General features: G+C 36.1%; 1 protein-coding gene across 3 annotated transcripts in view; it reads right to left on the reverse strand.

Moving 5' to 3' along the window:
• The window catches only part of ptprfa (protein tyrosine phosphatase receptor type Fa), a 364,603-nt gene that overhangs the window by 145,519 nt on the left and 205,102 nt on the right, over positions 1-13,982 (reverse strand). For all 3 annotated transcript variants that reach the window (XM_063064557.1, XM_063064555.1, XM_063064556.1), the window contains exon 7: positions 84-353. In XM_063064557.1, the coding sequence (XP_062920627.1) occupies positions 84-353 (270 nt within the window). The remainder of the gene's footprint in view (positions 1-83; positions 354-13,982) is intronic.

Consider the following 13,982-nt stretch of genomic DNA (forward strand, 5'->3'; position numbering starts at 1 on the left):
AGTTTTTTACTGTGTCTTGGTATATGTAACAATAATAAACTAATAGTAATGTTGATACTATAGTCATATTTTTATTGATTTACCTTTAACCGTTATTTGTGCTGTTGCCTCAATGACACCCAATGAAGACATGGCAACACAAGTGTAGCTCCCAGATTCCTTGATATTAACCAGTTCCAGAACATTCCGCCCAACAGGCATATCTTCTTCTGGTGTCAATTCTACTGCTCCATTCACCCATTTCACATAGGGCATGGGTGACCCCACAGCTACACAAGTGAGGTTGACGCTGCCTCCTGGCATCACTTCATGGCTAGTGGGTGGGATAGAGAACCGCGGGGGGACACGGCGCACTGAAAAGGAAGATATTTCTGGTAGTAACACAAAATACCAACTCAGAAATATTACCATGCACTGAGCACAAGCTTCATCCACCCACCACACCAAAGTTTCTTTGTAAAGGACTGGTTGTTCCATTAAGAACACGAACTGCAGTAATAAAAAAGCTTGGAGCTAATGCCTAAATAATACAAGCACCAGGCAACAATGTTTATAGTACACTGCAAATTAATCCTGTATGAAGAATAGAAGACTTCTACTCCATTTGGCATTTCTAATTGAGCAAAGAAAATACGCACTCCATTTGAATCATAGGCAGTATTTGTAAATGAAATGGCTGAGAATGTAAAATTGTTATCATTTATTTAAATGTCTATTTTAATTAAAAAGCAGCATTTGATAATAGATTTAGTAATTTAAGATGCAACAGATTCTTTAGAAATTTAATGCAGGTTTCTGTATTGGCTGCCTGGGTAGCATGCAGAAATAGCCAATTAATTCATGAGATATTTTGAATTTTTTTATTTTTCAGGTCACCCTGCAGTACATAAAGAGGGAGTGAACTAGCAAACAGGAAATACCAGAGTGATCCAGTGATTTGCACTCCAGTTTAGCTTTTCTATAGGGATGTATTCTGCTACACTAAGCCTTGTAACTCTTATGAAGAGATCAGCAGGAACAATGAGTCCTACCATGTCATAAGCACAGCAGTATGTTAACTCCTCCTATTAACTTCACCTAAAAATTCTCTAAGTAACTGAAACATTATTAATCGTGGAGAACATGCAATCACAAATGCAATAAGGAATCACTTTTCCAGAATCCAGAACACATTGGTCCCTGGAGACAGATATCTATACTTGCGCTCCTTCTGTATTGTTCTTACAATCAAAATATTTGTGAGGATCCGTATACAGTAGAAACAAGAATAACTGCTTAAAATATTGCATGCATTACATTCTTTTCAGAACTTAAAATATGCAAAGCTTAAAACTAAAAGATGCATCATTCATTTTCTTAAAGGAAAGGTATAATTTCAAGTGTTATTACTGCAGTTTCCAACAAAATATGTTTGTAGTGAGCTAGTAAATTGTACAAAAATGGCAGACTGCAGAACACCACATTTTATTTTCAACTCGAAACAGAATTAAATCTGTAAGATATTTGTAAAGGTAGAAGCATGTGCATTACATCAACTAAATAGTAGGCAAATATGGTCATTTTAAAAAATAATTTTGCACCTGAAATATGTCTTTACAGATTTTCCGGTAGAATAAGAACACTATAATTTCATCTGGCAAGTAGTCATTTAACAGCAATGTAGTGGAGATGGGGCTGTTCTACCTGACCACCAATCACCCTGTAAATACCAGGCCAAGATAACTGCTTGCCACACTTGGCTTGAGTTACAGAGATAATCATCACCTAAAATTGGCCAGCACAGCCAGCTTCGTGTGATTAAGTTTCAGTCATAAGTGTTTCTCCCCATTCTCACTATAGGGGAAAATAAGAAAAAGAACTGTATCATTGTTGCCTATTCATAAAACTGTAAGCTGGGAATTAATCACCCATACTAAATCATCTTTCACTACAAGCTGCAAAGGGAGAAAAATCTTAAAATGTGGTGCACTTGCAACTACCAAATTCGCAAATTGGAATATCTTTGATAACATACTTTCTAAAAATTACAAAACTTCAGGTAAACCATCCTTCATAACACCCAATGTAATAGCTAACATACTGCAAGAAAAAAATTCAAAGCCAGTGGCTTCAATACATTAAAATGTTATTTAAATATAGATTATCCAAGAAAAGTGTTCTTTGGTACACATCAACATCATTTTGCTACAGTTACAGTGCCATGACCTTGGTCAATAGTAGGGCATTGTCAATACTATTTTGTCTGCTTAACACTATAATGACTGGCTTATATTAGCTGCAGTGTTATAGAGCTTCTCTGTTCTTCTCCATACTGACGTTTTGCTCCTGTTACTATTTAATGTGCAAGTAGTTACGGAGAATATCCCCGCCATTATTCATGGGAATGGAAATGGTTTCACGTGATGGCGATTTATCAAACTGAACATCTCCAGACTATTAAATGTTGATCACTGCAGTCTTGTTTAACAAAAATGAAACCACTTTTGGATAATAACTTTGGAATAGATATTGAAAATGGGGAGTTCATTTTCACTGCACCAAAAATTGCAGTGACCAATTTACAAAAGCTTGCCACATAAGCTAAAAATGCAATGTGCTTACATTCAATCATCATGCATCAAGCTAACAGCTCCCATGCAGTTTAATGCAAGAAGTTAAAGAATCAAAATAAAAGGGAACAAAGAGCTAAGTCAATGTGGAAATAAAACGGTTTGTACAAAATTTCACAGACATGACACACCATGCACTCGAATATCTCAGAATTTCACAGGGGCATATCTACATGATCAGATGTTTGCAATGGAACCGTAAAGCTATAAAGAATAGATGTTAAATATCAGAACTGGGATGGATTCACGATATCACTGTGAATAATTTCTTATTTTATACTGCACATTTGCCAGCATTTACAAAGTTCCAAAAATGTAGACCAAATGAAACCTCAATAAAGATACCATGTAGAATTGGTATATTTTACACGATTATGCTTAATTGTGCTAGCTTTGTGTCAAAACCATGAACAAATAATATGTTCAAATTCTTATTTCATAATATTCTATTTGTGGAACCAATTGTAGTAACTGGCCTGCTGAGTTCCTCCAGCATTTTGTGTGTGTTAACTGGAAATAATTTGAGTTAATTATATGAATTTCCACCACCAGAACTGAGCAATCAAAACAAACATTATTTAAATGCAGAGAGCCTGGCAAAGCAGAATTTATCATGCCTAATTTTATGAACCGATGGCCCTATGACAGCAACCAATCTTATCTCTGATCTCTACGTATGTGATTCTACAATTACACTTGGGATGTAGAGGATGATCTACTCATGTTCTACCCAAAATAAATTAAACCAATAGAAAAGAAAATTTTACATAGAATTGAAGCCTCCACTATAACAGAAGTTTCTTATAAAATCTGCTGCTAAAAATGAGACCATGATACAAAAGATCTGCTCTTAATAAATAAAACTGCCAGTAACTACAGAAAAAAAAACATAGGCATGGAAAAATGGGCATTAAACAGGCAAAAAAAATTGCATCAAATAAACTAGTTAAAATTCAAAATATCAATGGATGAAGGTATCATTACTCTAGACCTGACACAGAAGTGGAATCTAATTTGGGCAAGATGTCCAGCAAAACTATAGTCTTTGTCTACTAGTTTAATCTGCTAACAAGCCATATTTTGTTCAAATTACACAGGTTGACATTTCAAATTCAGCCTTTTTCAATAACATCCATCCCAGTTCCAACTGAAACCAGGGTTCAACTGATACTGATGTCAGCACTGGGCCAATGCTAGGACATTATCTCATCTTGGCATTCTGTGCATAAGTGTTTAGCAGGTACACTATTTTGAAAGTTTTCTAAAATTTTTGGGGAAAATTGCGTAATATTGTTTGTAAGCGTAAGTATTTTTAAAACTTGCATTACAAATGAGATACTTCCAACTATAATTGATAACTTCGTCATCACTAAGCTGCTGAAGCCTTTTATTTTCAATCCTTCATGTCCGCACTTTCCAACTTCTATTCAACCTTGTCACCTAGCATTGGCAGCAAGAACATTTCTGAATGGAGACTGCAGCAGTGATGCTTTTATTTGTTAGACGTAACATTTACTTGTTACATAAAGAACAAAAGGCAGGCAGAACTCCAAATATTTCATGCAAGAATCTATTAAGCACAAATTCACAGAGGAAAAATAAAGAGGGAGAAAATAATAATTCAACATGCACTGACAGATTCACATAACATTAGCATTGAGCATATATTGATTACTCTGTCACTTTCAAGCTGGTAGCTGATATGTTTAATGGCTTTAAATTAGGCCATTATTGGTTCTATAGAGACCTCAAATTATGCTGTCAGCCAAGAGACAATAAAAAAGTTATGTGAACACTCTTTAAAAAAGATTGACATCACTTACACTTGGAATTAGATTTTAAAGTGATGACTAGAAAGGTGGAAAGCACTGATGTAGCCAACAGTGATATGATCCAGTTACAAGTCCAGTTTTCCTCCTTCATTTTCACACTCTCCAATAAGAAGGAAATAAATAGAAAGAAAAAAAGAAAATCTAAACTACTAAATGTATCTAAACACCTGAATAACTAGGACAAATGGATGTGCAGAAAAGAACTAAGTTTGAATCTTAGCTAGGGTGTATTTATGTTGCTCTGAAAATTTTGTTACAATGGGTATTTTCACAACTTTGCAGTCACAGTTTCATTATTTACAAAGATCTGAAATAAATGGCGAATGATGAAGCAACACGGGTTGCCACTTATCTCAAAGATTGCTGCCCACAAAGATCAGTAATCGCTGTGGTGAGAAGTTCCTCTAAAAGATGTGACTGGCTGTAAAATACTTTGAGGTCCTGTAAGCAACATGAAAGACACCACCTAAATTTAAATCTGTTTTCTTGATACAAAAAACTTAGATATTCTGGAAATTTTATAGTGGTATTGGTTTATTAATCATTCAAAACTCGTATTACTTTAAGGGATTTTCCTTTAATTCTTTGCGAAAGGTTGCCTGCAAAGCAGCTTGGCAGATGCACAAGGAAAAACACCAGTCCTACAAGTGCCTACTTTTCTTCTGCATTCTTGGGACTTGGTTCATATTAAAAGAGACAGATAGATTACTGTTGAAACACAATGGTGACCATCAGGATTACTCGGATGTAGAAAAGGAGCCCATTATCATCATTGTGTGTTACAGAGTTATTACAGAGACAATAAAGAAATGGAAGAAATGGGCCAAAGGGGGGAAGAAAAAATTGCTGGAGATAACAAGATACAACTGGTGTAACAGAGTGGATTGTTAGGCCAATTCAGAAACAATTAAGAGGCAAATATGTGCAAAAGGACCTCCAAAAATATTAATAAACCAACTTCAGACTTTAGAAAGAATCAATTCACATTATAGACACGAGAAAGTCTACAGAAGCTGGAAATTTACATCACAGAATGCATTTCATGGCATAAGTACTTTCCAGAGGTTCTCAACACTCATCAAGAGAACCTCTTTTTTATTGACCAATTCAATTTCCTACAGAAAACATGACACAAATAAGCCAAGATCTTTAATACATATGGTTTCTGATTTGATATTTTAAGGCTCAACACTTCTCCAAAATTTAAATGATCAAACCATGGTTGCACAATTAAACCAGTGAATATCACTTAGAAAGTATGAGTAAAACTACTTAAGAGGGCTTTGCATTTTAACTCAATTCTGAGGTCTTTCCAAGCATGTGAAATATTTGTTTGACAAAGATTCTTTTGAAACCAATTAAAATCAAAACATTGCCCTGATGTGTATATGTATGCATTACAAAATCTGGGATGGTTTTTAAAAAAAGGAGTTAAACTCCTTATGAATCCATAAATTTGCCCCATTTTATACTATTTTAATCTCTATTAGAATATTTCAATCAAATTGCCATAGCATTTCACATCAAGGGAGCTGGACAGAAATGACTGATTATTGTTAAAGAAATTATGGTGTATAAATAAAATCAGATTCAGAAACTTGTTTGTTTGTAAGAAACTACAACATATTTAAGTAAAATCTCAGAACTCGTTTTTTTAAAAGCCCCAACTGCTTCGTTTAAGAAGGATTACATTTCAAATAATAATAATAATAATAATACCATTGTAGCTTCTAGGTAACAGCAGGTGGTGTATAAGTAAAATCCCCAATTAGATATTAAGGGGAAAATACTGCAGGTGCAGTTTCACTGTTTTTCTCCCCACAAGTATAGCCTAATCTGAATATACCAATATTCTTTTTTCTAAATTTACCAATGTATGATTATTTCTGCTAGCATCTATATTTACAATTCATATTAACTTTTAATGCTCCAGAATACTAATTTAGGAACTAGATTTGTTTGTGTTAATAGCAGTTCAATTTCTGAGCAAGCTGATACATGTATGAAATAATAGGATTTGGTATGATGAGAACATGAAATCTGAGCAAAAATATAAAAGCATTTTTAAAAGCTGATTTTCAATCTGGGATTCTAGGATGACTGCTTCAAAATAATGCTCATGCAGCTACCAACTGTGAAAGAAGCAGAGCGCAAGCAGTTGAGATTCTCCTCGTGGCACATAGCAAAGCCAGTGATTGAGAACAGAAATCAACATTATCATGCAGCACGCTGACACTTCCATAAGGTTTTAAAGACACTTAAGCAGAAAGTCATTAGATTCCAACAGGTAGGGCTGGGCTGTGACTGGCAAGGAACCAGAAACCCCAGCTCTCCTCTGTCTCACTACAGGACAATCCGTTTGGCGTGGTGTAGATGGATAAGAAGTGAAAGAGACCAACCTTCTCGCTGATCTGAGAGATGAAGGGTTTGATGGTAGAGTGCAATGAGGATGAGGAGGGAATAAAAAGACAAGGAAAAACACAGAGAGTAAAAACAGGCCAGGCTTCATCAATCCTCTCAGCACTGAAAAAACAAGACAAGACAATAGCATGGTGGTTTTCAGCTTCACACACACGTGCGCACACACACAGACACACACACGCTCACACAAAAAAGCACAAGATTAATTGTTTTTGAATAATGATATCATGTGTCACACACCTGAAAAAATTACCCAATTCTGTACATGAGGATATTTAACTTTACAATTACATTTGCTGGAAGGGAAAGTAATTATGAAATACTTAAATAACACACAAATAAATTAATTCTGGGCTGGGAAGTGCTATGTAGACCTCTATGGTTTTAAAAAAATTATGAGGCAACTACTTCAGCAAATGGGATTTACTTACAGCATATCAGGCAGCACACACATAGATTTTTCCAACTTGTAATATTATCCCTTGTTTTAAAAAGTTATAAAAACAGTAATTATAAATAAATTTGCCCATTTTTGTCACTAAATGGCAGACCTTTAATCATGATTGGAATTTCACTGTCGTAATTGTACTTGGAAATGTATCAAGTTTTGGCATTTTGACATGTTTCAATTCCCTTTATCTGTTCTGTTATACTCTGTACTTCACTTCCCAACCTTTCTCATATTTGCAATACTTTAAAAGGAAAAGAAAGGAACAAGATACAATAATGTTGTCAGAGTGCCCAACAAATTGCCTTTGTGTTCTAATCAAACAATGTGGATAGAAATATTGTTAAATGCAGAGAAATTAGTGATAACACTCATACACAGATGCACACATGCACAAACTCACAGCTGAAGTATCCTGTTCTTTGAAACTGGGTTACCTTAATTGTTCAAGTCAGATGAGATATTAAAACTGAAATTTCAAGATAAAGGTTATGACACAGGTCTGTAAGCTTGAAATGGGTGCGAAAATAGGAAAAAATGCAATAAAACAAATATTTCAGCATTCATTTAACAAGGATGATTCATACTTCATTCAGGACTTGGTTTTAACAGAAACAGAAAGGCTGAAATAGCTCAGCATCAGTAGTTCTAATAGTTTAAGTATTCAGGCAATGTTTAAAACTGATTTTATTTGCAGATTCAATTATTTCTCAAAGCATTTTCTCAAAAATAAGACATTACTTATGTCCCTTTCAAATTAATGGAGTGCTGCTGAATGTCAATTTTCAGTTTTCCTGTCACCAATGGTATGCCCCATGATTTACAAATTGATCAATTTCAATGAAGATCTAAGAATACAGGTTTCGAAACCTCTTCAAAATGTATTCCCATTGAACTATAAGGTGTGCTTAACTAATTTGATACAATCCAATAATAAATCAACTGTTCTTCATCATTAATTCCTAGGCTTAATGTGAAAGAATCAGAAATATATTAAATAGGAAATCAAATCATCCACAGTGGCTTAACCAGTCAAAAGGACCAGTTCATTTCCAGCACGGCGTGCAACATTTTAGTTTAAAAGATTTAAGTATTAGGTGAGTTAAATATACAAAGATTTCTGCATTTATGACTTTTTCAGCCATTGTATTACAGAAACTAAACATCATCTGGGTTAAAATATTTTCAGCTTCTGTTCATCACACTAAAACTCTTTGTACCTGGTTACTGACTCGGTAAGAGAAATGGGTTCTACTTATCCACTGTTATAAAGAAAACCTATTCAACCTTTCATTAGAGTTCTGTTTCATCCATCCTGCCAAAGTCAATCATTCTCTTCCTTCTCATGCAAAATATTCTTTCTTTATTGTGGCAATCAGAGTAATACTCTAGCTGCTGTTTAATCTGTATATCATGCTATTTACTGTATCTACTTTCTATAATTAAATTAATAAATAAAAGCATTTTGTATGCCTTCTTACCTGCATCAACCATGTTTTGTGCTGCCTTCAGGAATCTATGGGTATGTCTACATTTGACTTACCTTTTTTTGTCCTTCTCAAATGCATTATCTCACATTTCCCTGGACTGAATCATACTTACCATTGTCCTGCACACCTCATCAGCCCACTGATTTCTAGTCCACAGCTTTCTTTCTTACTTAGTGTCAAATGAGAGGGAAATTTGAAAATAAACCAATTTGTGTAGTTCTCTCAATTTTAAGTAAGGATATTTCAGAATTACAAGATTAAGTCTAGTCTCTTGTTATTTACCAAAATTCCTGGTCAGGACTTCTGCGCAATACCAACCCTTTTTTTAAATAGGCATCCGTTAGTCTCGTGAGACCATGGATTTGCACCTTGGAAGGTTTCCAGGGTGCAGGCCTGGGCAAGGTTGCATGGAAGACTGGCAGTTGCCCATGCTGCTAGTCTCCCCTCTCCACGCCACCGATGTTGTCCAAAGGAAGGGCATTAGGACCCACACAGCTTGGCACCAGTGTTGTCACAGAGCAACGCGTGGTTAAGTGCCTTGCTCAAGGACACAACACGCTGCCTCAGCCAAGGCTCCAACTAGCGACCTTCAGATCACTAGACAAACGCCTTAACCACTTGGCCACGCACCAACCCTACAGATCTGACAACCCAGTAGAAGCAAGAAAGGGTGAAAATAAGACAGGTTATTTTGCCTTTGGATGACCAGATGATGACGTGCTTTGCTCATAGATTACCTCTGAAGCCAGATTGGGTTCATGTGACACTTAAAGAAGATCATTATTTTGAAAGGCTCTTGGGATGTGGTGATCGATATTCAAGTTGTCACAGACATCCTTATATATCAAGTGCAGAGACAGAGCTACAAGAACAGATCAGAATCAGAATCAGGTTTATTATCATCGGCATGTGATGTGAAATTTGCTAAGATTTAAAAAAAGTAGTGTTCAAGTGGTAACGATAGATGAACAAAATTGGATTAGGAGCAGAGTTCTTAAAAAAAAAGCATGAGAAAATCTGTGTGCAACCGGCCAAAAACACAGGAAACAGGAGGAAATCAGAGGATCAAGACAAAGGTGGTTGAGCAAGTAGTTGGTTATTTGGGTACCACAGCAGCATAAGTAAGAAAAAGGAATAGCCGAGCAGAACACAAGGAATGTCCGTTCTGAAATGAGAATCTGTAAGCTAAATTTAAAGTACAGAAGGAGTTAGTGGGCACATATGTGTTGAGACAAGCTATATACAATATAGGAAGCCAGACTATGGATCTGAAGAAGTACATCCTGTGGTATCTATATTACACTAAAAGTTAAGCAAGATAGTCCAAAACTTCCAAACAAGTCCAATAAAGAAGAAAGAGATATTGATCAGGGTAGCATGGTCGAATGTTTCAATGGCTGTAATCAGCATGGGGAGAAGAGATGAGGAGACAAAATCTCAATCCATGAGATGTGCAGGAGTTTGTTTTTACTGACGTTCTTGTGATGTGGAGAAAGCCAAAGATGAAATTCAGATTCAATCATGATAATCCTGCAACTGCAAAAACAAAATGGAAGTTGACCGCTTTGGAAGGCAACAAGACATTCGAAGACTATAGAAAGGACTGAGAGTTTTGAAATGTGGATAATGACTGTGATTTTGAAAGCAAGGGTGGACAGCATCCGGAATCAGGAAAGTTTATAATTTCAACTGGCATGGGATCAGCATAGCACTGATGTTTATTGCCACTGGCAATGGAAATGCATCATAAACCACTTTTCGATAAGAGAAGCTTTGAAATAGCATGAAGAGAGGTGAGGATGAGAAAAATAGACTTTTAGGAATAAATAAACATCAAAGTGAAGCCACTAGGACCTAAATCATAGTGAACATAGTCTATGCATTCTTGAGGTTCTTTTACAAGTCTTGTTAAAACAAACACAAATGACAACTGATAAAGAAAGTTGGCAGTGGAGAGAAAATAACTCAGGTGTAATCTCTGATTTCTGGCATCATCTTGGAATACTGGGGAGATGACAGCAAAACCTAACAGCAATTAATAAAAATCCAGCAGATCAAGTAGAAACACAAAGTAGGAGGAATATGCCATTCGTACCCTCACAGATGCTGCCTGACCCATTGAGTTCCTCTGGTAGATTACTTCTTGCAATGGATGAGAGAAACTGTTCATTATGCAAATTATTTTTTATATTCACAACTACTTCAGAATCCACATATTGTTTTGAGAATGGTTGAAATTAACCCTTTTTTTGCATGTCAGTTTAAAACTGGACTTTTTCCATATCATCTTTTTCCCATGCCCACCTACTGGCTAGGCATTTTTCTCCTTGAACAATCATTGAGTGAAAAAGCCTCTGTTAGAAATGCTAACCCCTTTTTCCTTACCAAATGCTGTTTGACCTGGCCAGTAATTCAACTTCACTCTAAGGTCCAGTGGTGAATTCTGATGCAAGGTTTCAAACAAAATGTCAACAATTCCTCCCCCCCCCCCCAGAGTTGCTATCTGAGCCACTGAGTTCTTCCATCATATTTAGTTGCTGCTCCAGATTCCAGCACCTGCAGTTCCTCCTGTCTTCTGCAATAATCCGCTGTTTGCCAGTACATCAGTACAAATAAAATATCCCAATTTCCACTTGATCTTCAGGGCCTCGATAGAGTGAGCAGATTTTATTTGACTGAGGTTTAAATGGCCAGCTCTTCTTGCTGTCCATGGGATTTGCCAGAACCATTTTAAAAATGTCACTCTGCTTTCTCTCACTCACCAAGTTCAGAAATTTGCATCTGCACAAAGATGAAGACTGAAAGTCTCTACCAGCAACAAACATTTATCAAAAACACTGCTGCTTCTGGAATCTGAAAAAGAAGTTTTCATAAAACACTGGTAATACTGAGGTCAGGCAGAATCTAAGAGAAAGTTGAAATGTTAGAAATGAAGCAAGCTTTAAGTTACAGTGAAAAGGAGAAGAATGAAGGGCAGAGAGAATAAAAGCGAAAATATGTAAACAGGTGAAGATCTTGAGAAGGTGAATGATTCAACTGGTGATAGTGCTGGCTAAAATAGGGTGGTAAAGACAAATTAGAGAAAATGAATGAAACCAAAAAAGGAAAAATTACTCTCTGCTGGAGAAACACAACTGGAAAGGTTGTTTATCTAAAATTGTTGGAATCAATATTGAGCACTATTTTGTGCCAGGGTGGAAGGTGAGAAGTTATGACCAGTGAACATATTTATCCCTCTCCATTGTTCCAATGAGACCATTTGTGTTCCACCCTTCCATTTCCACCAACATCCCCCTGTCATTGTCTTTCTATGTCACTATGTTCCTGCTTTTTTTTGTCACCTGCAATCTGATCTTCCAAGTGAAGCAGCAATTCACTGTATTTGATGATGTTTTGTCTAATGTTGGGAAACCAATGCAGATATTAATTTTCAGACCATTTCTCTTTAGTCTGTAGGGGTGATCGTGAGCCTGACATTTTAATTCTTCATCCTCTTCTTACTGTGATCCACCATTGGTCTCAAACAGTTCAATGTATACTCAAGGGTCAGCATCTCATCTTCAGTCCTGGCACTTATGACCTAACATTGAATTCAACAATTTCAGATAATTTTACATACCTTTACAACTCTTTTTCAATTGGTACCACTACACTTGTGTCATTCAATCTCTTCTGGTCTTCACCCTATTACAAACCTTCTCTTTTATTCTTTTTGCCCCTCTCGCCCTTCTTCAAAACAATATTTGTATAGTATTTGCAACATACTTGACATCTCTTTTTCCTTGCACTGATGAAAAGTTATTAAACTGAAACACAAGCTATTTTACCCCTTCATAGAAGCTGGATGACTGACCTTCTGGGAATTTCTTGTAGTTTCGGCTTTTATTTTACATATTTAGCTCCAATGAGATACTGACAGCAAGATTCAGAAGGGAGCTCAAGAGGAATTATAAAGTACATTTAAAGTAAGCAATAATGAAATGCCAAGAGGGCTATCTTTCAGGACATGCACACAGGAACAAAAGGAATGGTCTGCCGACAGCAGAATAATGGACTTCCCTGGTACATTCATTAGCAGCTCGCAAGGGATTTTCACATTTGACATCAAAGCTTGTTAACTCTCAAGGCTTAGTGTCAGTCTTGACTCACAGGAGGCACTGTTGCCTCTGAGTCAGAAGACAATGGAATCACTTCAGAATATAACTAGGCTGACAGTTTATGCCAGTACTTTAGGATATTAACATTAGTGCTTTGCTGGTAATTCATAAGATTCCATCCCATTATATGAACTGGAGCAAGAATGTTGCTTAATGCTTTGGCACACATTTTCCTCTCAACAAATACAATTAAGTTAGATTAACTAAACATAAACTTATAATATTTATGGGACAATATACATAATAAACCATCTTTCTCTCTGAGACAATAGCATACAGCAAGAGCTACTGGTTGAAATTTTAACCAGCTCATTTCTATGATAACTTATTAAATACTCTATGAAACAAACAGCACACCAGAGGTGAAATATTAAATGTGATAAGGAAGTGACAATCATCAATTGTTGTCAGAAATAATACGACACAACCAAAACTGGCATGATTAACATCTATTTCAAAAGACTGCTCATTCAGAATGTGCCTTCTGCAACGGCCTAAATTAAAGACAATAAGGAAAGCTCCAAAGTAGCTGCAAACTTGACAGGTGTGCTCACGGGCTCTATTCGGTACACTAGTGCCATATTTTCATTTTCAAGCATGGCCGTAAGGAGTCTAAAATCAACGCTAATTTCTTCATTGTTGTGTCATCTCACATGTTTGAAACTTAGTTTTCTGACTTTGCCCAGGATTCTGTGTCACAATGTAATGAGAACGATAAGGGAAGTGCAGTGATGGTCACTGGAAGCGAAACTCATACGGTTCTACAAGTTTGTATCTGTATCGATAAGAAGAAGTAACAAGCATGTTCAGTTAGGAAATATCCCACCAAAATTTCTACATGCTGTAAATAAATATGTGACAAACGCACTCACTTTGGAAGATTTAAAGTCTTTAGGTGGAATTTATTCATCATTTACATTACCCACAAAAGTCTGGAGATCTTAATATGCTGGTATCCTAACCAAGTGTCCATTCATATCTTCCTTGGTTAAAACAGAACCTCAGGAGACAAAACAAAGCACAAA

The sequence above is a fragment of the Mobula hypostoma genome, chromosome 12 (genome assembly GCF_963921235.1).
Source record: "Mobula hypostoma chromosome 12, sMobHyp1.1, whole genome shotgun sequence".
Taxonomy (NCBI): domain Eukaryota; kingdom Metazoa; phylum Chordata; class Chondrichthyes; order Myliobatiformes; family Myliobatidae; genus Mobula; species Mobula hypostoma.